Raw genomic sequence first — 24,808 nt, forward strand, 5'->3', positions numbered from 1 at the left:
TTTTGAGACTGTGTTATTCTAAATAAGTCTTTAATTAAAATGCCATGCTTAGATGCTTCATATACATATGATATGAAATGTATGTAGTTCTTTAACAACTATTTCATTAGATATTGCTTTATTTATAGAAGTAATCGTTAGTATTCTGTAATAACGGTACTTTTTTTTAGCAGGTCAGATTGTTTCCCCACAGTCTGCTCCAGCCTGTATTGAAAACAAAAATGATGTGAGCAGAGAAAACAGCACTGTTGACTTTAGCAAGGTAAGTGTTCACTGACGGTGAAGAGAGCTTCCTGACTACCAAATAGATCTTTTAATTTAACTAAAATGAATCTGTGTGAATCAGGAAAAGCTGTGAAGTGCAAATTTTACTTCAGCATTAAAGTTTTGTGTGCACTGCAACACAGTTTGTATGTAACAAAAAAGAATTTTTCATTTTCTTTATAAATTACTCGTAACAGGAAAACACAGTTTAGGAACATAGATAAATTTATTGCATGACAATATCATAGATGTATATTTGTAGAGGGAATTTCTACAAATTAGCAGAAAATTATCTAAGTAGGAAAGTAATTCAGAATTCTTATAATTCAGATTTACCTCTCAGATTTTTACTTTTTGTAGAAGTAATGCATGAATGCAAACTACACTTTTTATATATATATAACCTGAACTCGTGGATTCCAGATGTCTCAAACAGAATGTGTTTCTGTAAACCTATAACTTAATTCTTCTGGCAAGCCAAGATATTTCAGTACACTTCACAAAAGATGTTAACTGTTCGATAGTGGAGATTGCAATGACAGTTCAATGTTAGATAGCAAAGAAAAGCAAATAGCTTTTCAGCTTTAATGTAAAGGAGAATCCTCATTTGTTTAAGACGTCTGTCTGTACCTAAAACAAACTGTCACATTAGATACAGATGACAGACCTGACAGGGGTAGATGACTTCAGCTGACACATTAATACAACAAAGGTTGAGTAAGTGAAGAAAGGCGATTTAAACCAAAATTCTGAAGAACAGCACTTTGAGTCTGTTGAATCTTAATGTTAGTGCAACTGAGCTAAAAGTAGAGTTATGTGATTGCTCCATCTGGTGCCAGACTTATTTCCTAGCAGCAGTAACTATTTGTACCATTTGAATTCTTGACTGAACGTGCCAGACTAGGAATGGTATATGGCTGAAATAAAGATGGGAAACAGATCTTTTTGTCAAAGACAGTGAGAAGGAAGGAGGCTGGCTGGGGATATATTATGGACCACATTTCTACAGAGGTAGCAAGGAGATCTAAAACAGTGATAAGTTAAAAATTTAATGCTAATACTTGAAAAATATTTAAAACTAAGATTATAATGCTTTAAAAAGTCAAGTATTATTTTGGTTTCCTGATATTTATAATAAAAGTGTTAACTAAAACTAATTGTTTTGGCAAGTGTTCTAATATCAAGATGTAAAATCTTGTAAAGGATATCAAATATAAATAAAGCTGTCTATTCAAAATTAAGCTGTGCAGAGGTGAAGCTCATAACAACCCACAGGGAACGACGTGACTTTCTTTAGTGCTTTTCTTGCACGTTTCCCCAGTTGCTTTGAGTGTTGCAGGATCAAAATCCCAGTCTGTTACCTAGCTGCATGATGTTTGTATTAAACAAGAATGGAGGCTGCATCATTTGAACATTCACTCACTATTCTTGTAGTGCTGCAGCTTTGCTGATCGAAAGACCTCTTTCTATTTAAACTGGCCTGAGAAGAGATCACATGTCATCTTTTGGCTAGCCTCAGCAGTGTTAGATACCAACAAGCATGTCAGGAATATGAAAGGAACAACTTTTGTTTGCAGGAATGAAATAACAGTAAAGGATTGTAATCCAAATATGTTTTTGACTGCCTTTAAATGGATCCATTTATCATTTTGAAGATGCATAAGTAAAGTACAATTTCCCCTTGAAATGTGCTATTGCAATAACTCCCAATGGTTATAATTGGAATTATATGCACAGATTGAGAGGAAAGTAGAGCAGTACACTAATTTTCTCTTGAGTATTGTGATTTCTTGCTCTAATTTTGTTCCACGTATTAATTTCATTTATCTTCTACAAAAAAGCACCTTTGACTACCTCACATATTCTCTCCTTGCTAATCTATCTCCCTTGATCTACTTCTAATATTCCAAATTTTGGATTTGATTCAAAAAGCTGACTTAATCTGAATACAGCACTGAGACTGATTGTATTGGTATCTATTTATTAATAATGTGAGACACGGCACTAAAAGCTGTCTTGAATGTTACTTCAGTAGCACAGAGAGGGAGACGTAGTTTCTGATGTTTGTACTTGTAGATGTGTCACTTCTCTTCCTCTGGTGACAGCACGAGGACTTTGTATTCCAGGAGTGATATGGAGGTGATCTGTCACAGCACCACTTTATCCCATGTCTGAGCAGGATGGGGATGGCAGTTTAACAACTGGCTGGTCTCTGCTTCTTATGCCAGCGGCTGAAGGGAACCCTAGTTGTCCTGAAATATGAAATGCATAAAGAGACTGCATCTGCATCTCTTCTCATGGCAACGTTCCTACACTCCACATGGAAACAGTATTTCTGAATCAAACTCCAGTCCCATACTGACAGAGTTTGGTCTTTCAAACACCATGTGAAATAATTGACTTGTTTTTGAATACTGGTTGGCTCTGCTTATAAATAAATTTGATGAATCTGTGTCATGGCTTTCCTAAGAAGTGATGTTGGGTATTTTCTGTTTGTCTTCATGTCAATTTATGTTTGGTTCTGGGGGAGGCCCCCACCACTCTTTTCGGTACTTGAGTTGCCCTGGAGGGGAATGGCCTCCACATTAATTATTTAGTTTTATGTTTAATCAGAGCTATTTAGTGCCAGGTCATGAATGTGGCTCAGGTTAGGGTGCAGCTTAAGATGCACATGAAGTCCCTCCAGCTAAAGACCTCTTGGGATAAGAGGTGTATAATGGATAGGTTAGATGAAGCATTCGAAGGATGTAGCTTCTACCATTGCCCCAAATTCAATCCAGGGCCACATCTGCACTTGTTATATAGCGGAAGCAACACCCGGGGTTCGGATGCACTTGCCCAGTTTGATGCTTCTCTGCCAGCTACTTTCCTTTTAACTGTGGCTCTATTCACTACCTAGAAGATCTTGGAATCTCAAGCTGATAAATAGTACAGGAAACGTATCTGGAAATACTTTCTGGTAGACAGGAGACTGAATGTTTCTTTCAGATTTGAATCTTGATTCTGTGATCTGTATCGTAGTGGGACCTCAAGATGACAACTGTAGCATGTTGTACATGAGACATTAGTTATTAAATGTTAAATCCATTCACAAGGTAAGATCGGTACAGAATGCACATTGCTATAAGACTATTTCCTTTCTCTCAACTATGAATGACCTACAACACCAAAACTAGGTGCAAGGTGAATCTATTTGGGTTTTGTATTTAACCTTGAAGGGTTATTTTGTGACTTGAGTGGGGAATAGAATTTACCTCACTGATACTTTACCTTGAAAAAGTACTTGGTCTCCAACCTTCCAGGTTCATTTGATGCTTGTTTAACTTTGTGAGGTGTTTGGTCATCGTTCTAGATTAGCTTAGGGTAGCATTAGACATCTCTTTGTGATCTCAGTGAAATAAGATTTCATTACACAGGCAACTGTGTTATATCTGAATTCTGATTTAGTGCCAGAGCCATTTGCAAGAAAACAATTTTCTAAATATTACCAAAAACTGTGCAAACTAGTACTGACAGATGGCTGTAAGATAGACATTAAAATGGTCCACTTTAACAGTTTATATTGGATTTGGTTGCTGTTGTTGTGTTTAGATTAATAAAAGGAAAGCAAATGACAAAATTCATGCATTTTGAAATGTAGACAATACTGGTGCATAATGAAATCAAACATACATTATATACTCTATTACTCCGTGTTGATCTTTGTTACAGAGTAAACTCTAGACTGATACTGAGGAAATACAAATGAACATATTCCTACGCAAATACCTTAAGCTTATGTAGCAATGTCATGATGAAGCTGCTTCTCTGTCTTTTCCTACTGTCCCTGCAAAAGTCAACATCACTGCCTTAAAACTCCAAAGTTTTTATTCTGCTTTGTTCTTTCAGTTTACTCTTGAGACAATCATGGTCATAGCTTATTTTCTGTTATTTTCAGCAGAAGGGCAACTGTCTTCTATTAAATCCGAAAACAGAAATACATCTCACTTAGAGTAGTAGAAGGAAAATTACATGTAGTGGAACCTGTTCTTCTTCTCATTGAGATTATAATACAGCAACTATGAACTATGAATTCATGATTTCCAGAGTTGTTAATTATGGAAAAATAAAGTGTCGTCATTTCTTCTACTGTTATGACTTATTGCTTCTGTTATGAATTATAGATGCTGTTACGATTATTGATAAAAAGAATTACTAGGAAATTAATAATATATTCTTAACAAAATTTTGAATGTGATTTGTTGTCTTTGTAAATTAATTCTGCAGTACTTTAACTATGTTTCCAAGAAAAATTAGTCAAATAATGAAAGACCAGTTGTTTGGTTTTGAGAAACATTTTTATTTAAAATTATTCAACAGACAAGAATAATAGAAACTGTATAATTGAAATAACTAAGATTATAGTGCAGTGACCAGAAAGTCTCTGTCAACAAATCAGGGGGAAAAAATCCCTGTGAATAGCTTTTAGGTTGTAATTTAATATACTTTTCCCAGGTTGACCTACACTTCATGAAAAAAATACCACCTGGAGCTGAAGCATCAAACATCTTAGTTGGTGAACTAGAGTTCCTGGACCGTGCTGTTGTTGCTTTTGTTAGGTTATCTCCTGCAGTACTGCTTACGGGACTAGCTGAAGTTCCGATTCCAACAAGGTAGAATTGGATTTATTTCTCTTCATGTTTTTCTGAGTACCTTGTGGAGACAGGGTGATGTGACCTTCAACTTTGTCATTTATTGAGTTATGAATTTGGTTCTTTCTTTAACTTTCTTTAACAAAGACATCTCTTAAAGACATCTTTCTAGTCATCTTGTAAATGATGTATGGGTATATATGCAGAAACATGCTGTTTGTGTGTGCAGGTAATCATTCTTCGCAGAAGTAGAAATGATAGCTTGTTAGGTTACAACATGCAGTTTATCCTATAGAAACTAGTAATACTGCAGATGAAATACCAAGGTGAAATATTGAGGTTCTTAGAATATTTCATCTGGAATTGAAACCACTTGTGTGATACTGTGTAATTATCTCCAGGAAAAAAAAAATGAAGAAGGAATTGAGTAAAGGGAGAAAACAAACTATGTGATTTGTTTGACTAGGGATAGTGAATGGATGAAGAACATGCTGTAACTATCACACTCCTCTAAAAGTTACTTCGTAGATAGTTGCGTGGTAGTGAATGTGACTTTTAACCATGAATTTTTATTAGTTTAATTTTTTCTAAGTTGAAACTTTTTCTGATGAAGTACTTTGGTTCTGAGAACAGATTATGAGGAATTTTTAAAAAATGTCTAAAATAGACTTTGTAGTCAAATAGAAAGCATTTAAATAGATCTGCAGATATATTGTTTCCTGCTGGGGTTGATTCAGATCAAAACTCCTCAGATATGGGAGAATCATTTTGTTCACTCACTTTATTATTATTGCAGTCTCTCACCTTTTTTTGTACTTATTCATATGTTTATACGCATATTCTGTCTCGCTTTCCCCTTCCCTCTTTTAGTTTCTATAAAAGCAGAATTTGGACAGAAGGCAGTATTGTATTCCAGTTGTTTGTGACACTCAGGAGGGAGTGTTAAGCTATGAAGAAATGCAATGCTGAGACTCAGATCCTTGCTCCTAGTCAGATAAACAGTATAAAATTTTCTTTAAGTTGTAGTTACTTTGGATATGACGTTTTTGTCTTTTCTAATTTTTGCATGTATATAAGGAACATTGAGGGACTGAGCTGGCTTTAAAAAAAGCTTCTGAAGCCCTTCCTCGTAACCTCTCCCAACTTCCCACAAAAAAAGCCACCAAAAGTAAAACAACAGCTGTCTTGATTTTTGGCCAAAAGATTAAATAATTAAAAATTAGGATAATTAAGAATTTCTGCAAAAATTAGTAATGTTAGTCAAAAAATTGTCTTTTGCATTTTAGCAAAACTGAGAACTTCAGTTATTTCATTTGAACCTATCCTCTGCATTTTATAGAACCTTACTAGCCCCAAGCCTAGAGTAGAGGCTGTCTAGAGCCTTAATGGGAGTAAGAACGATTTAAAAATTATTTTTATTCGGGGTAATTTAACTTCCCCAATATTGCAATAATACTATTACCATAAAATAGTTGATTCTGTTGAATTAACAGAATTAAATAAATTAATGTTCATGTGTTCTGTACATAGATTATAATTGCATGTATTTATTATGTAAGATAAGGTTTGTTATGTAAGGAGGTTTTGATAGTCTCAATCAAGTCTGACTGTGAAGCTTATGATATATTTTTGGAAGTTATTTTCACATTTTTTCTAACCAGAGCTTCATGTTTAAATGCAAGTGTGAGGATCTTGAAGGAGATTATATATAATATTTGTCTTAGAGTTTCTTCTAGTCCAATTTTTAGATAAGTATTTCTGTAGTATGTATACTTAATTTCAACATCTATCCTTTACAATTTTTTTATTTATCTTTTATTTGCAGATTTTTGTTTATTCTTCTTGGACCACTGGGTAAAGGGCAACAATACCATGAGATCGGAAGATCAATTGCAACACTAATGACAGATGAGGTATTTTTATTCATGGCTTGGTTTTAGTCATTTTGTACTGACTGAAGAGGAGTAATAGGGAATCTCCAATGTGGGATCGTCCAGATGAAATGTCGCTAATCATTCTGATGATGCACAAATAGCATTCTAGTTCATTTCATGATTCTGTAACAGCCCAGATTATGCTGCCATAAGGAGATAAGAAAATGAGAAACAATATTCACATGCAAGGGTATCTTCACTGAGAAGATTGCGTTTTACACAGTAACATTCCAGTGGAATTAATTGTGTTTTAAAACTGTAAGATCTCTAGAACATTTAGCACCCATAAAGATGTTTTTCCATAGCAGCTGGAGCTTCTATGAAAACTATGTACCAGAAACTCTAGTCAGTTGAAGCTGAGATTGATTGTTTGGTGGGAACTGCATAAAGTGCATTCTGTTTCAGAGAAAAGGGGCCATCGTGAAAAATGTTATGAGAGTATTCCTTTCTTCATCTCTTTTTCCTCCCACATATACTACTCCATTTTTCACAGGTGTTCCATGATGTTGCTTACAAAGCAAAAGACCGCAATGACTTGGTGTCTGGAATTGATGAGTTTCTTGATCAGGTTACTGTTCTCCCTCCTGGAGAGTGGGACCCAACAATTCGAATAGAACCACCTAAAAATGTTCCCTCTCAGGTTTGTACACTGTAAAATTCAGATACTTTTAAACGTTGTGATGAATCTTTGCTAGGTAGAATTAAGTCTCATTAATTTAGCATTTAGCAGAGTCACTATATAGGCATTTTGCATGCTCTTTTTTTTTGGTTAATTTGCTTTAAGAGAACCCTTGTCTTGCGAGCATACAGTATAGTGATGACATTTCGTGTAGTTCAGTACTAGTTCTCTCCTGAATAAAGATAGACAGTGTATCTAAAGATCTTAAGTTCGGGGGTAACTGGTCATAAGCGTCTTTGCTTATTCCAAACAGCCATGGTTTGCTTTTGTTCTAAGCTTATTGCAAGAATTGATCAAAGCAGCCTGGCTTGTTACTCTTTAAAATGTTTTCTGATACAAGATTTTCTGTGATCAATTCTTTAAATTTCTTAGACCACAATTCCTTCTATTTCCTGTTATAGAGCTCTTCTACAGCTTATGAAGAGATTATGTTGATGAATCTTATAATAAAATTTGTATGTTTAGTCTTTCAACTCTCAGAGCCTATTTCCTCTGCTAAAATTATGTTTTGGTTGCTAAGACCCATGAGAAGTATCTTTTCCTTCTGGTAGGAGAAGCGTAAGATCCCAGGAGTGCCAAATGGAACTGCAGCCCATGGGGACGCAGAACAACCTGGAGGACACTCTGGACCAGAACTGCAACGCACTGGAAAGTTAGTGAAAACATACGCAAACTCTTAAGTATTCTAAGTGATGCACTTCCAAAGGAATCATAATGGTCTGGTTCTCTCGCAAATGACTGGCTTAGCATATGATTTTTTTCAGGCATTTTTCCTGATTTGCATACCACATAGTTGAAAAGGACAATACATGCTAATTTGCAGAGAGAGGGAGAGGGCAAGAGGATCTGAGTTTTCACATTGTATTTATTGCAAGCTCCTTTCTCTGTTATAATTGTTGCGGCTTAACCTGGCAGGCAGCCAAATACCACGCAGCCGCTCACTCACTCCCCCAGCCCCCAGCGGGACGGGGAGAGAATCGGAAGGGTAAGAGTGAGGAAAACTCGTGGGTTGGGATAAAGACAGTTTAATAGAACAGAAAAAGGGAAAATAATAATGATAATGATAAAATATACAAAATGAGTGATGCACAATGCAATTGCTCACCACCCGCGCTGACCGATAACCAAGTAGCGATCGGTACTTCCTGGATCATGCCTACCATTCATATACTGAGCATGACGTCACATGGTATAGAATACCCCATTGGCCAGCTGGGCTGGCTGTCCTGATTATGTTCCCTCCCATCTTGTGTACCTAGCTCAGTCAGTAGGCATGGGAGCTGTCCTTGGATTAGGAGGGCACTTAGCAACAACTGAAAACATCAGTGTGTTATCAACATTCTCCTCATACTAAATCCAAAACACAGCACTAGGAAGAAATTTAACCCTATCCCAGCTGAAACCAGGACAATAATTTATAAAGGTCAGACCTCTGTTAAACTTGATTAATGTTTCTTATTTTTGTACAGCATGAAGGAAAAGTTGGGAATAGTCTTCTGCCATATATTATGAATGCTTACAACTATTTTGTAGTTGAAGTTTCTGGGTTGTGCAGCTCTAGCATTTCTTTTTTACCTCAGTAAGCCATGATATGTCCTGGTACACAAGGCTATGGTTACCATGGTGGCTGCAATATACACACATCAGAAGAAATAATTTGCCCCAAGGAATACTTATGTTCTCTCATCTAATATGATATGGTGTAAGTGCATCAGCTGTCAGTGGTTGCCTTAGTGCAGTGTAGTTGTGCGATAGACTTTTCTTTTACCTTGCTGTCTCTTGATATTTAAATATCATTCCTACCTGCATAAGGCTAAAGATTCAGCTGCAGTGTTGGTGTACACAGTGGGGCAGAGGAGATGATGGCTGTAAGCTGTTCTCTCACCGGTGAACTTGGTAATTGACGGGTTGAAGGATCGTTCTAAGGTTTAGGAGGTGGTGGCACTTCATCTTCCTCTTTACCCCAGCAACATCTGATACATTGGGTGCCTGTGAGAAAAAGAGCGTTGTGGGGATATTTACTTTAACTCTATGGTATATTGTAATGAAGCGTCTGTTCCTAAATATTTGATTATATTTAGCATAGTGTAAATGTCAAAAGATGACAGTTCTTGTCCTTGGAAAATTGTGGCCTACATTCAATTCTATCATCAAGTGTATTTAGGAACAGGTTCTCAAATAAAGAATGTGAAGCTCTGTATGTAGACGTGTGGGCAAATGGGCACTGCAGTAGCTCTTTGATTAAACAAATGCAAAGAATTATTTCACATAATAAATAATAGGGCTTTATGCGTGGGAGCTAACCACTGTTCAGAAGTTTTGGGTCCGGATGATTAGATGAAGATTTTATAAAAGAACATGCAAATTAGTTTGTTTTAAAAACACAATTTCCTGATTAAAGTTATCAAGACAGGGTTCCCAGAAACTTTTTTCTAGGAAGGACGAATTATAAGAGTATGTATCCTTTGATCAAGTAACAATAGCTTTGCTGCAGTATATTTAAAGCAATACTGTGGAAGAAAGTTTGGTATGCCTTTTTCATTAATTTGATTTCTTCTATTTTTTTTAGATTTTTTGGAGGATTAATTTTAGATATAAAAAGAAAAGCTCCCTTCTTCTGGAGTGACTTCAGGGATGCTCTCAGTCTGCAGTGTCTGGCATCGTTTTTGTTTCTCTACTGTGCTTGCATGTCTCCTGTCATCACATTTGGTGGTCTACTGGGAGAAGCAACTGAAGGTCGTATAGTATGTGTTAAATCTGAACTTTTAAAACAAACTTACATTTCTAGGTTTGTGGTCAGCATTTTCTTACTGTTGCATGAATCACCTTTAAATATTGGTGTTTCAATGTTTAGAAGGCTACAGACTAAGACATTGCAAAAAGAACCTGTTTGAAAATTTATGGACACTTCTCTCTGTATCATATTCAGAGTGCAATAGAATCGCTGTTTGGAGCATCCATGACTGGAATTGCCTACTCTCTCTTTGGTGGACAGCCTCTCACTATACTTGGCAGCACAGGACCAGTTTTAGTGTTTGAGAAGATCTTATTCAAATTTTGCAAGTAAGTGAAGATCATGATATGCATCATCCCTCGGGTGTTGTTAGGTAGAAGTAGACACACTGATCCCAAGGTTCCAACATCTACAGAATAAGATCAACAGTTTGTTTTGGAGTGCACTGCTTATGCTTTCAGAGTCTGAAAATTATGCAGTGACTGAGAAGTGAATTGGTGGTAATGCAGAAAGGTTGATGGGGGTTTTTTATTGTTTTTTGTTTGTTTTTAAAAAAAACCTGTTTTGAAGGGAATGCAAGCTTCAGGATGTTGTTTGTGGGTGGTTTTTTTTTTTTTGTATCATTTTCTACTCTGAAACTATACATTTAAATCTGTGGTTTATCTCATCCTTAACTCATGCAAAGGGTGTTACCTCTCACCTAGGAAATAAGTGCAGTGGCAGTGGTGCCATCTTTCAATAGTCATTAATATAGACCCCGCCCTTCCTCCACCTGAACAGAGAAGGGGTGAAGCATCATGCCAGAACAGCATATCCCCACACTTACGTTAATGTACTATACATGACATACCTCTGCCACAGTGTGCGTAAAAATTATGTCTGCATCTTGGCAACCATCATGCTTCTCTACATTCCCTCTGCTCTTCTGCCTCATTGCTGTGATGGGGACTTCTGCACTAAGATCTCCTGAATCTCTGGAACAACGTAGAGTAGGAGACCCCCGCTTAGCACCCCAAAAGCTCTTTCATCACCTTCAGGTAGACCTTTCAGTTCTGTGTGATAATGTCACCCGATGCGTTTGGAGCTCTATTATCATATGCAATAAGCATACCAGATTTTGATGAAAGTTGTTATTATAGCTACTTTTGCAGCTGTCGAGGTTTAACCTGGCAGCAGCCAAATACCACGCAGCCGCTCGCTCACCCCCCCGCCGGGTGGGATGGGGGAGAGAATCAGAAGGGTAAAAGTGAGAAAACCTGTGGATTGAGATAAAGACAGTTTAATAGGGAAAGCAAAAGCCGTGCACGCAAGCAAAGCAAAACAAGGAATTCATTCACCACTTCCCACCGGCAGGCAGGTGTTCAGCCATCGCCAGGAAAGCAGGGCTCCATCATGCGTAACGGTTACTTGGGAAGACACATGCCATCACTCTGAACGCTCCCCCTCCTTCTTCTTCACCCAGCCTTATATGCTGAGCATGACGTCATATGGTATGGAATAGCCTATTGGCCAGCTGGGCCAGCTGCCCTGGCCACGCTCCCTCCCAGCCCCCTGCACATCTGGCAGGGCATGGGAAGATGAAAAGTCCTTGACTAGCGTAAACAATACCTAGCAACAACCAAAACATCAGTGTGTCATCAACATTATTCTCACACTACCTCCAAAACACAGCACTATACCAGTTAATAGGAAGAAAATCAACTCCATCCCAGCCAAAACCAGGACAGCAGCTTAAGAAGAAATTGGCAGGTATTGGCTGTTCACAAGGCAGGGTATGGGATAAAAAGTGGGTGGACTTTATACACTTCATGTGTGTGACTACTCTCAAAGCTGCTCGCTCACTTTAGTAGAGATAGAGCTCTTTGTGTCCCATTAATTGGGAGGAGAGCTCAGGTCAAGAGGTGACTTGACAATATCTTCACTTTACAGTAGGTAAATAATTTCTGATTCAGACTGTCCCCAGAATCGCACATCCCTAGGCAAAGGAAATTTTGGAGCTGCCTCTTCTCCATTTACTGTGGCTGGACAAAGGATAAACGGTGTTTAATTTTTTTCTTTTTTTTAGAGAGTATGGGTTGTCGTACCTTTCTCTGAGAGCTAGCATTGGACTGTGGACTGCAATCCTGTGCATCATCCTTGTTGCAACTGATGCAAGCTCCCTAGTCTGCTACATTACCCGGTTTACTGAAGAAGCTTTTGCTTCTCTTATATGCATCATTTTCATTTATGAGGCCTTAGAGAAGCTGTTTCATCTCAGTGAGACATATCCAATCAACATGCATAATGATTTGGATCTGCTGACAAAGTACTCGTAAGTAAGGCTTCTTCTGTTAACACTGGGGGTTTTTTTCGTTATGTTTTCTCTGTGAGGAACGCAAACCAGTGCACAGCAGGAAAAGTTTGCAGTAGTTGCGAACTTAACATGTGGAAGCTATTGAGTTATGTCAGCATGATGCTGGCATGTGGAAGTAGTAGTTACAAGCAGTGTACGTTTACTGTGTACAAGCGGTACACGTTTACTTAAGATAAGTAAAAAATATCTTGACTTGGGGTTTGGAAAAGCTTACACACACGTAACTTGGAAGTCCTAGAATAAAAAATAGGACTTGGAGAGACCTCAGCTTTAGGTCTTTATTCACGTTTTTATTTGATGAGGTGTAACTCAATGGTCTCTTACTATAACCCTGGACTGATGATTTGTAATATTTCATTGGGTGTTCAGGCAACATTTTTAGATCATATTTATCTGTTGTGTTTTTTTCCAAATGGAAATATTGACCTATCAAAAAAGGATATAATTTGATGTACCTCCTTTATTTTAACCTCTCTGGCAATTAAAATTCAAGCTCCAAGAACTGAAGTGGATTTGGAATTGTTAGGTGCTTCTCAGCGGTGGTTGATTTCGTCATAATCAATTTGTTCTTAATAACAAGATTTTTAATATGACTCCATTTAAGCAGCTTTACTTTATTGTGGAGTTTTGACAGGTAGTATTCTACTTGGAGAATAAAGAAGTGAATGGCTTTAATCAATATAGTTTCATTTAGAAGTAAAAACTCATAGACTTGTTTCTGTGACATGAGAACAAAAATGTTCTTCTAGTAAAGGATAAGATACTAGTCTGTCCTGAGGCCAATTAAACCTGGTTGCCTCAGCAACTAAGATGTCATTAAAAAGCATTTTCTGGAAGATCCCCCTCCAGAAATGTCTTTATTATTTCACTGAACCCATTTGAACCCTCTGCATGAGCAGGGTGGGGCCCAAAAGGAACAATGCTTGAACAGCGCCACATCTTCTGTTCACTGGAAAAACAGGAGTATCTCAACCAAATGTCTCATTTGTATTTTAAGCTGTGAAAAAACAAAACACAGCAACAGAGAAAATATTTGAGCTTTGTATATGTTATCGTTAGCAAAATAGTTAGCAAATACTGAACCTGAATGCTTATTATATACCTTACTGCACAGAACAAGTTAAATTATAGAAACTAGTTCTGCTGTGACATACTCTCTCATGATGCTGAAAAAAATATTATTTCTCTCTAATAGTTTAATCAGTAGACAAAGGTATATTAATTTGAAGAGAAAGCAATAAACATCAAGAATAGACCATGCATGCAGTTGAGGTTTGTCACGAATGGGTGGTTTTAAGGACGCGTAAAGAATCACTGGCAAGGTATTGGCAAAGGGTGATTTTAATAGAAATTTATAGAAATGTGACTTAACAGAATTTGATGGCAAGGTTCACTCTATTACTTATTACATGGATTAAGTTACACAGGGGGAAAATCGTATTAGAATTGTGTTGGAATGATTTGTACAGAGATTGAGAGTAAAAGGGTTAAAAGATAAAAGGGTAAAAAGGTAAAAGGGGGACCCTCCCGTTGAGTTCATGAGGTTCAGAAGAGATCCAACTGGACCCAATCTTAGTCTCAGACTTGGACAACGGTTTATGTCTAAAGGGTTAAGGGTTTTTTTAGCAGCAACTTAGAGTCTTACAATGCTTAAACATTGATCAATTTGACAGCTTACACAAAGAATTAGTTAAGATACTACAAAGATTAAAACAACTTAACTACAGGTTATACTTGTTAGTAACCATATAGATAAGCGCATAAAAAGATCAAGATCAATTTATACATATATAACTACAGATAACTGTAAGTGTGCAAAAGATCTAGATCAATCAATAACTACAGATAACTGTAAGTGCGCAAAAAATCTAGATCAATCAATACACATATATATATATATGCATATGAATATGGTACCAAAGCCAAATGAAAGGCCTAGAGTTAAAGGTATACCTGTTAAAATTCCGCTCCAGTCTTGTGAAATACTCATGTCAAATGCTTTGGCATTTCTCAATGGGCGAAGAGTTGAGCCCTGAGGAGTGTCTCAGCCCAGAATCTCGGGGATCCTCCGAGTATCGCAAATTCGAGTTAGCGGACTCTGAGAGGCGTCCCACTCAGAGGGAGGTTCTGGATGCAGCCCGCTGCGGTCCAGGAGAGCTCAGAGTCTCACTTGGTACTGCTGTTTATAGATTTGCAAGATGATTGGCTTTAGTCATCAGTAAATTTCCACTTTGGCTACTATCCGAGGTGGTCCAGGGTAGTAATTATGGTATTGTTTCACACTAACAATGGTATTGTTCCACTTGAGCTATGATCCAGGTAGGGAAAGCTTCAGAGCTGTCAGAGATGACGAATTATTTCTTGTTTCTGTTCCCTACCTTGATCATGTAGCTAGTGTCCCTGGTACGATCAGTGTTGATCCCCACCTTAGCCATGCAAGAGTGCTTGGTATGGCCAAGGGACGTTTAACCGCCCCACTCATACACAATGGCTAAAGCCTAACAGAAGGTTCTGAGATCGTATCGTAGCCCAGAGGAAAAGATGGGGGGGAGGAATGCACTACCACAAGGTTATATCCTGGTCTTATTTAACTTCACTTAGCTTCTATGAAGTTGGTATTTTACTCTAAAGAGCCTCATATAGCACAGTGTTTGTGGATTTTTTTTTTCCTTTACCACTTTGAAGTAGTTGTCTCAAAGGGAGAGAATATGATGTTCTCATACGGTTTTGAAAAACCGATGTTGAAATACTACACAAAGACAAAAAATTATTCAGAAACCATTTAGCAGGTAGAGCTGAGATGTTAAAATATGTAATGAAAAGCATAAGCACAAATAGAAATATGGATTCCTGGGTAGCTGAATCCCATGATATTGCTTGAGATTTCAGAGAAATAAGTTTAACAGTCTTGCTTGTATAGAGGTACAGTAATAGGTATCTCTCTATTTTATGAAAGTATTTTATGATCATAGTCCTTATGTTTACAAATAAATGTTTTTGGTTTTATTTAAAATTCCATTCATTAATCAGAATCCCAAATTGATTTTGAAGGGTGTTGCTTACTCGCTGCCTGCCCTTGGTAACTGTCTTCATTGAATATAGAATGTGCGGAGCATGCAAAATGGTAAAAGAGCAGCAATTGTTGTCCTCCAAATACAGCTATTGACCTGTCCTGTCCTACAGTGTTGGAATATCAGCACAATAGTTTTAGATTTTCCAAACACAATTCCTGAAGGACAAGCGTCTTCCAGATGTTTGGAAGAAAGATTTGACCACTGACTGGTGGTTTCAAACACATATATAGCTATCAAAATTATTTGATATTATAGTTTTGTAGTTATTTATGGGATCATCATTTCATACCTATATTCTCAGTTATTCTTTCACTCTGTGTAGATAGTACAAAAACCTTGACCTTTAAACTCTTGCATTACGTTTCACTTTCGGCATTTATGTTGTATCTTCTACTTCAGCAATATCCTGTTTATTATCTGTATCATGTCCATGGCAACTGACCCTACTAATACCAAAATGACTAGCTGTAGACATAGGTGTAGGCAGCATAGCTCTTATGGGATGTGGCTTATATTTTTTTAACCTTAAAACTGATTATTGGAAACGCCAGTATACATATTGATTATCTTGTAAGAGCACATCTGCCAATTCCAAGGATCTGTGCTCTGAACACAGCAAAGCGGTAGTTCCAGCCTTTCTGTTCTCTCCCCTCTCTTCTCCTTCATCTGAGTTTTTCTTAGCTCTTCAGAACCGGCCCCGACAGGTTGGGAGAACGGAAAGTTGTGCTCTGTTGGAGCAACTCTATATCAGCTGCTCAAACGACCAGTGCTTTCACAGCAGGCTTGGTGCAACCTTAACTCCATGGGTTTGCTGTGCAGGTATGCACATACTACTCTGTCCAGACACAGTGGCCATTTGCCCAGAACACGAAGGTATCACAATTGTCATACCCACGGGATCATCACAAGGCAAGACATTTCAAATAACCCTCAGTCCCTGCTCAAATGTCTGTACACATCTCAGTTCCAGAAAGATCAGAAACTGGAAGATGAATAAACATAAAAGCTTACTTCAAATAAAAATCTCATTTTTGTGTACTTGAAGTTGGGGAATATTGCTTTCACAAGGAATTAGCAGCTCTTTCTGCAGCATCTGACTCCAGTCCTTCTGCTTGTAGTTTAAATGGGTAACAAACTTGAGCGGAAACTGGTCCTGTCCTTAAAGGACCAGCATACTCTGTTACAGAAGCTAATTAGTAACTGCTGTTTTGCTAATTAAAACAGCTGTTTGCATTTTCCTCTTTGGGGATTTTAAAGACAAGTTTTTAATTGTTAGAAAAGCCTTGGCAGTTCTTTAATTAGCAATGGGTGAACTTCAAAAGGTTGAGCAACTCATTTCTCTTTGAATGCTCAGCCAAAGCTTATGTAAAAGTTTATCTTGGATGTGCAATTCTGTGCTAGAAAACTCGGGTTATACTGTAAAATTTCTGTGTTTTCTGTATTCTGCCTCTTGCCCACTCAAAAAGTTGATGGTAAATAGGTCAGGACACTGTATATATTTGAAGTATTCAGTGTATGTTGTGGCTCAGCCCTCCTTTCTTCTCCCATGAGTTTTCCTAGGATGCTCTGATGTCCACAGGTAGTCTGTCTACATCCCAATACTGTTGCCTTTGCCCTGGTAAAGACATGAGTTTGACCGAGGAAGAGTCATTGGCATGCTGTTAGTACTGTCCTTTGGAGTACTAGAAAGACAAAGAAAATAGTAATTTAAAATGGTTGGTATTTCAACCAGATTGGAACCATATTTCAAGTGAGAAAGAAAACCCATTCTGTATTTTGGGTGGGTTTGAATTCTGTCATAAACAGTCTCTGTTGCAGGACTTTGATGTAAAAGACTGTACTGCATGCATCTCCTCTTATATATAAGAGCATAGGAGTCATTACTAGTAGCTGCCATAACAAACCTTAGAAGACTATAGAAAGAACATTCAGAACAGTTGGGATTATTTTTTTTTTTTTAAATCAAGCAGACTCAAATATTTGAAAATCAGCTGAAAGTCCTAAAAGATTTCTTAAAAAGTTGTATTTACCATTTTACCATTTTAGGTAGAAGATATGAGTTTGAGTTTGTTACAGAATTCTAATTCAAAAGACAAAAATATCTTTTGTTGCATGATCTAATTAATGTAGGACTAGTCCTAATGCACTTTTTACTCATTTTATTTTTTATACTTGTTCGTTACTCTGTGTTGAAATATTGGCCCTAATTGTCAGGTGATCTGCTTGCAGGCAAATCCATTCAGCATTCATATGTAACTTTGTCTTAAAATAACATCTTTACGATATGGACAATAAAGAGTAAGGCGTTTAAGAGCTAAATCAAAAGAAGGACAAACACAACCTGATTTTCAGTGTGCTACTGTGCTTTTTTTCTTTTTAAACTGCATTGTTTTGAAGGAATTTAAATACAGTAGCTGCATTATTTATTAAATGAAATAAACATACTTCTTCATCTGGACTTTTCCTTCCTCCCTTCCTCCCTTCCTCCCTTCCTCCCTTCCTCCCTTCCTCCCTTCCTCCCTCCCTCCCTTCCTCCCTCCCTCCCTCCCTCCCTCCCTCCCTTTTTTTTTTTTTTAAACTGTGACCTTTTTGTATTTGTCATGCCATTAGCATTTGTAGGTTGGCATAGCAACTCTCTTATTTCTGCACTCTCCTCCTCCTGCTTTTTCCTACCCCTGTAGCAAATATATCTCCAGTTAGTGAATCCTGTCTGGAACACTGATGCACATCAGTGTTAATGTGTGTATTAAATATGAGGATATAATTTTTGCTAGGAAAGGAGAACCCTACAACTGGGTGGATTAAAAACAGAGATTCTCAAAAGGAAAACAAAATAAGCATTGTGGATGAAAGGAACGTGATTTAGAAAGCAATCCAGTATTCTTTAAAATGCAAACATTTTAAGATAGTTATCTCAGAATACAGAAGATCAATTATTTCTCAGTGCAAGGTTGCTTAGATCTTGGGATTTTATATACCTTTTGTTTTTTATTAATTCTTTTTTCAGAGTGATGAATTCATGTTGTTTTTAATAATCCTTTACCAGAAGTTACTCAATTATTAACAGATTACATTGAATAATTTTAAAGTGATTTCTTGGCATAGTAATATGCATATTGCAATCTGTCTTGGTATTGACATGCACTTAAGCATTAGGAGTAGAAAATCCCACTCTGATGTAGTTAAGGAGCCAAGATCATGTCAATCTCAGTATCTTTTGCAGGCTATAGAAACCATTGCTTCTAGAAGGCATTGTGAAGATTAGTTTTGTGCACACCACTGTTTGCACAAGCAAGTTTTAAATCTTTCATTATCTATATCACTTAATCTAAATAGTATTGGATGCAAATTCTGTTGTTTTATACCCTGTATTCCTTAAGCTGCAGATGGAATGAGAAGAGTCAGTGATGGTAAGCATGGAATTTCTCATTAGGATCCCAGGCATGTAATTGAATTCCAATTCCTGTAATGAGTTCTTTGAACTTAGATATGAATATAGATTTTCTTTCCCCCTTCTTTATAGGTTTTTTTCCTACAATTAAGTAACTGTGCCATATCCTGTGTGTCTTTCCCTAAGAATGTCCCTCTTCTTCCCAGAACCATGCAACTGCCATCATTGAGTTTAACTGGTGGTTCCCTTTTGCTTCTTGACAAACCCTGGAATCCTGAAATGATTTTTCTTCATTCCATTTATTCTAGGACTTCCCTATCTCTGCCCAACCCAATTGACTCATTTTTCTCTTTCTTCCTCTTTTGAGGCCACGGAGTGCCCAGCTTGCTTCATTCTTTCCTAATACTCATCCCCTGCACTTTGGAAACAGATCTTGTTAAGCAGTTCTCCACAGCATTCAGTTTGTACTTGATAGCTGATCTACACATGCCTTCAAAATCTAGAAGGGCTTACATAAAATCATTGGGTGGTTTTGTTACAGTACTTTTATGTGTATTGATACACTACACCTGAACAATCGAAACTTAAGCTGACCATATAGTATATTACAGTATATTATTTCTGAACCAGCATTATACTGAATCTCTTCTCCTCAGGTGTATGTTTTTTTAACTTTGGAAGCGGGGTGAAGTGACATCCTAGAACTATTTCTCAGTGAAAACTTTCAGATGAATTGTCAATATCCCATGTAATTACACTACTTTTCTGCACATTAACTTCTGTGTATGACAGTTACATACCATAGTATTGCTAAGAATGCATGGATTGCATACTGCACCAGGCAGCTAATAAAGACCAAACTTTGAGTGACAGTCAAGGTTAACAAAACTACAATGTCATTATAAATCTGTTTTCTAGACTTTCCCCTTGACAGAACAACGTTCTCTTCCTGATGTGCTATCCAAAGAAACCCGATTCTTTGAGATTTCTTCACTCTAAGTGGTTTCACCCCCCCCCCCCCGATTTATCTCTCTCTACGCATGTGTGAAATTGTTGTGCTGCTGAGTGCATTGTCTAGGTACTTTTATAGGCTTTTCTGTTTTCCTCCTCAGCTTCACCAACTAAACTATATAGACTTCCAACCTTAGAGAATATATGTGGATGCCTACTGATGTTCGTGATTGTCAGAGATGGGCTACTTAACTTAATGACTTAATGGTCTAATTCAGGATGGCAGATCTTATGAATAAATGAAGAAAAAATCTTGTCTTGCCATGACAGCTGTGCTTTGAAAGGGTTTTGTGATACTGAGAATAGAATTTAACTGACAAGTCCATTTCCCATCAGTATTAATTATTTTGTTTCCAGTCTCTTCTCTACTGAGACTTTGATTTCATCATTATGAATGTTGACATGAGAAGGAATATGGTAAATATAATGCCAGGGATATACAGGTGTTGTAGGTATGGGACAGCAGAGAAGTCGTCATCGTCTATGATATTGTTGTTGTCCCCTTCCCATAGCTGTTGTTAGACAAACAGAAGGACGCTGCGAGTGCCCATAATTCACGTGAAAATGGTGTATTTGGAGACAACCTAAGCATAGCATTCTGCTGTTGATGTACTTTCCTTCAACCTTGTAAATGCAACATAAAGAATACTTATGCATATATATATTATAAAACCTTACTTTTAAAACAAAATTAGTGATGCTACCTTCCATTTCATACCATCTTCTTATTCTGTCTCTGCTATGTGATCAATGTGCAGCACACTTGTAAAGCATACTCTGTGTCTTAGGGGAAAAACTTCCTACTCATATTACCAAATGTGTGCTCTGATATTCAGTGAGACATATTGTTTAAACAAGCACATTTTGTAACTTATTTGTCATACTTGCCTGTTGTTTTTTTAATAATATAAATATTCATATCGAGCAAATCTCATTCTCTATCTTAAGTGAGCCAGAAAGAAATTTTGCCCTTCTAGAAAGGGGAAATGGTATGTTGGCTAATCATGAAGAAGCTGCAGTTGCATCTTTTATAGATCAGATCCTTAGCTAATATAAATACGTGTAGCTTGCAATACGTACATGCTGGAAAAATAGGAGCTCCAAAACAGTGCCTTATGAATTGGATAAAATCATCAATAGTAAGTGCCTCCTAGTCTTGAAGACAACATACTGAAATATGGCAACTGCCTAGGGATGAATGGCCATGAGGCTTTCAAAGGAGCTACACCATTTGTGTGTTTTATTTACTCACAAAAACACTGTGCAAGGCTCTTGTTCGAAGCTCTTACACTGCCTGTAATGGCAGCAGAATGGACTAGCACCATGCCGCATGTTTAAAGTCTGTGTGGGGAGCAGAGCATGCATGACAGGTGAAAGAGAAGAAAATGGTGAAGAACAAGCCTGAAGAATCGGAGGTAAGAGGTGGAAATTAGAGGGATTCCCCCACCAGACCCAGGTTAATTTCAATTGAACAAATAGGCCTAGGGAGTAAGTTTCTTGTTTTGCAGTAAACAGAAAGTTTAGTGCAAGTTTAGTGTTTTTAGTACAGAACCTTTCACCTGACTAGTTGTTGAGCAACAACAATGTTTATCTTTTATTGCTGATCTACAAAGGAGGGGGAAAATATTCTTTACATATGAAATATGTAACTTTACATATGAAATAACAGTTTTCTAATTTACTAACCCATATTCCCTTTCCCATTGTCCAAAGAAAGAGGGATCTTACAGACAGTCTTTTTGGTGCTATTAAGGATGGTAGCAACTATTCCTTTTGCAGAACAAAGAACACTGCTAGTTGTCTGAGGTGTCCTGAAGCTGCTGTTGTCAAATCCTAGTTCTGTTCTTTGAAAACAGGACAAGTTGTAGGAAATGTTGCACACACTGAAGTTATGATGGCTGCCTCAAGGTAGTAAATTTATGAAATTGAGATTTAGGAAGCAAAAGCAAAAAGAGCTAGGAAAAATGTGGGGAGGTTGGGAGGACAAAGAAGGGAAGGGGGGTGCCATCAGTGACCTATACTGCCTATACTGTTACAGTTGGATTGGTGCTGAAGATTTAGCTGAAGTCTTGATCTTCCTGTAAAAGGGAGAGAGGTACAGGCTCCAGACGATACCAGTTTGTCAACGAGTCCTAAAATGTATTATTTCTAATCTACCTTTGTTCCCCATTCTGGTTTGCTAGAGATTTCTTGAGCACCTTGGAAGATGTAAAGGCAATAAAGACTCCTTGCTCTGGTTATTTTTCTCTCTAGCAGGTTCAGGCCATTATTTTTCTGTTACTTTCTCCTTTTGTCAGTTCTGACCTTATGACAGTTCTCCTGCTGTTTCCTGAAGGCTGTCTTGTCTGAAATGGTTTATTAGTCTACCTCAGATTTATAAGCCACTTTGCAATAGGCTGTATTAGATGTTTAAATACCCTAGAGGAAAGCCTGGTTGCAAAATATGGACATTTTAAATACAGAAGGGGACCTGTGACTGGATATCTAATGCCATTTTAGATCTCAGCCTCCAGCTGCTGTGAAAACAAAGGCATGAGTCACCATAGACCCTCTCACATATGTGCCAACCCATCATGGATGTCAGAGATACCATGGGTATATAAGCACCCATGTTTAGACATCTGAATTGCTCCTAGGAGATCTGAACGTCTTGCAGCAGCCAAAAGTGTAAAGACAAAAGGCAAAAAGAATTGTTCTGTCATCAGTGTGATGAAATGGGTATATTGTGAGATTGGCAGCAGAGATTTTTTTTTTTTCACTGTAGTGACACCTATGCTTTTGCCACCACAACCAATGTCAGATTCTTCCCTGCCTATATTCTAGCCATGAAAAAAGCAGTTTCTTCCTAGCCATGATGAAAGAGAATCAAATGAATCATTCTGTATCTTTTAGCCTAACGAAGATGATTCCTGACTCCTTATCACTAAAAGGCATGGGAGTACTTTGCTAAGTTGGTACTGTGTTTGGAGCTGAATATGTTGCTTAGAAAATACACTTACAGGTGTATGTATAGTCTCTTGCTCATTGATAATAGCATAAACTCCACATAGATCTCTTGTAGTGGGCAAGTGCTCAGCACTTTAAACAACTTTCCAAGAACTTAAGAGCATTTGAACCTCCAAGAGGCAATAAATTTTTACTTATTCCAGCCTTCTGAGTAATATTTTATTAAGAAAATAGAAGGATGTGTTAGTGGTTAACAATTCAGTGTATTTTACTTTTTCTCCTGATAGCTCACCTCTCAGAGGAAAAAATCACAATGAAAGAGACTAAAAGTTTTAGAAGATCAAAGTAGAAAGCCTTATTTCACTAATGTGAGTTTCTCCTTGCAGGTCAGTTTTGTTGGGAAATAGTCATCATTGAAGCAATTACATCTGTTATGAAATGTCACATTTTGGTGGATAATCTTTTATGTTCTGGCACCGAATGGTACTTCCAGTTGTGTTTTCTGAGCTGGACAGGGCGTGTCTTACTATATCACATTTCTGTAATGTTAAGCAACTAGTGTGATGCTGGAAGACAGTTATACCATGGTACAATCTCACATCAAAATGTCAGTGTTGCCAAAAGACACATAATATTGAAAACAATGTAATGTTACATATATCAAAACACTGAGATCATTGTTTGAATGATCTTCTTAGTAGAAAGCAGGATCTGATCTTTACAGTTAGGGCCTAATTCTGCACCCATTCAGTTACAAAAGCTGGGTGCAGGGTGATTTTGGTCTGCATGGGTGGAGTTTGCACAAGTCACTTGCTGACGAACAATCTGCCATCGGTAAATGCCTGTGAAACTTGGTAAGGGCCAGACTGGAATGCTGTGAAGGAGGAAAGTGGTATTGGTGTAGAAATAAACAGGGTGATGATCTCATCTGAAGGTGAATTACTTGAGCTGTATTAAACTATAGCTTCAGTTGTTGTGTTTCTGACTGAGGAAGTAGAAATTTTGGCTTCTCTAACTTTTAAATGTAATTATGCAGTTTGCAGCAAGTGTAGCTGTACCATGTAGTGTTGGTGACATGCAGAGTCTTCCCTTCTAGTGAGAAAGTGACTGTGATTGAACAGCCCACGTCACCTTGGCCTACTGTAATCAAACCCCAATGGGCCATCGCCCAGCGTCTGGCCAGTGGGCGATCAGCGATGGACATCAGGGGGCAGGGAGCTCCTGTGCTCACAGGAAACAGTAGTAACCTGAAATAGCCACCTCTGTATTGTTGCATGAACATCAAATACTTCTTTGCGATAACATAGACATACTGTTTGTTGACTTTATTATGCTACTGTAGCTCACTAGTAGTGATGTGCTTCATTTAACGCATTTTCTAGTATTTTAAACTACGCATTGGACACGCATTCATTCTGCACTTGGGGCCTGATCCAAAGCACACTAAATATGTTTGAAAGATCCAGTCTACTTCAGTGACTTTTGACTCAGGCCCTCTATTTCTCTGAATGCTGTTGCTTTTTTTTTTTTTCTTTTTGCTCATGGGCTGTAAGGGTTTTTTCTTTCTTTTATAAATAGCTGCATTTAAAATAAAAGCAAGGAGTTGCACAAAGACAACCTGCATCTCTCTCTATATATATATTAAATGCAGCTGTTGTCACGTGTAATATTGTAATCGAAATACTGTGGCACTATTCTGTACTCATAATGTAGATGGTAGAATGTCTTATATAGAAAATATTACAAATCTAGATGAGAATTGTCATTTTGTGGAAAGATAAACAGCCACAG

The 24,808-nt window shown here is 37.5% G+C and overlaps 1 protein-coding gene across 2 annotated transcripts in view; it reads left to right on the forward strand.

Annotated features, from left to right (window-relative positions):
• Nucleotides 1-24,808, forward strand: part of SLC4A10 (solute carrier family 4 member 10) — a 126,902-nt gene that overhangs the window by 79,544 nt on the left and 22,550 nt on the right. Inside the window, exons 7-14 of one of the 2 annotated variants that reach the window (XM_075153090.1) lie at nt 171-262; nt 4,759-4,916; nt 6,721-6,808; nt 7,323-7,469; nt 8,060-8,160; nt 10,078-10,252; nt 10,438-10,571; nt 12,308-12,553. In XM_075153090.1, coding sequence (XP_075009191.1) covers nt 171-262; nt 4,759-4,916; nt 6,721-6,808; nt 7,323-7,469; nt 8,060-8,160; nt 10,078-10,252; nt 10,438-10,571; nt 12,308-12,553 — 1,141 coding nt within the window. The remainder of the gene's footprint in view (nt 1-170; nt 263-4,758; nt 4,917-6,720; nt 6,809-7,322; nt 7,470-8,059; nt 8,161-10,077; nt 10,253-10,437; nt 10,572-12,307; nt 12,554-24,808) is intronic. The other variant, XM_075153091.1, reaches the window with a different exon arrangement.

Source organism: Calonectris borealis, chromosome 6 (assembly GCF_964195595.1).
Source record: "Calonectris borealis chromosome 6, bCalBor7.hap1.2, whole genome shotgun sequence".
NCBI lineage: Eukaryota > Metazoa > Chordata > Aves > Procellariiformes > Procellariidae > Calonectris > Calonectris borealis.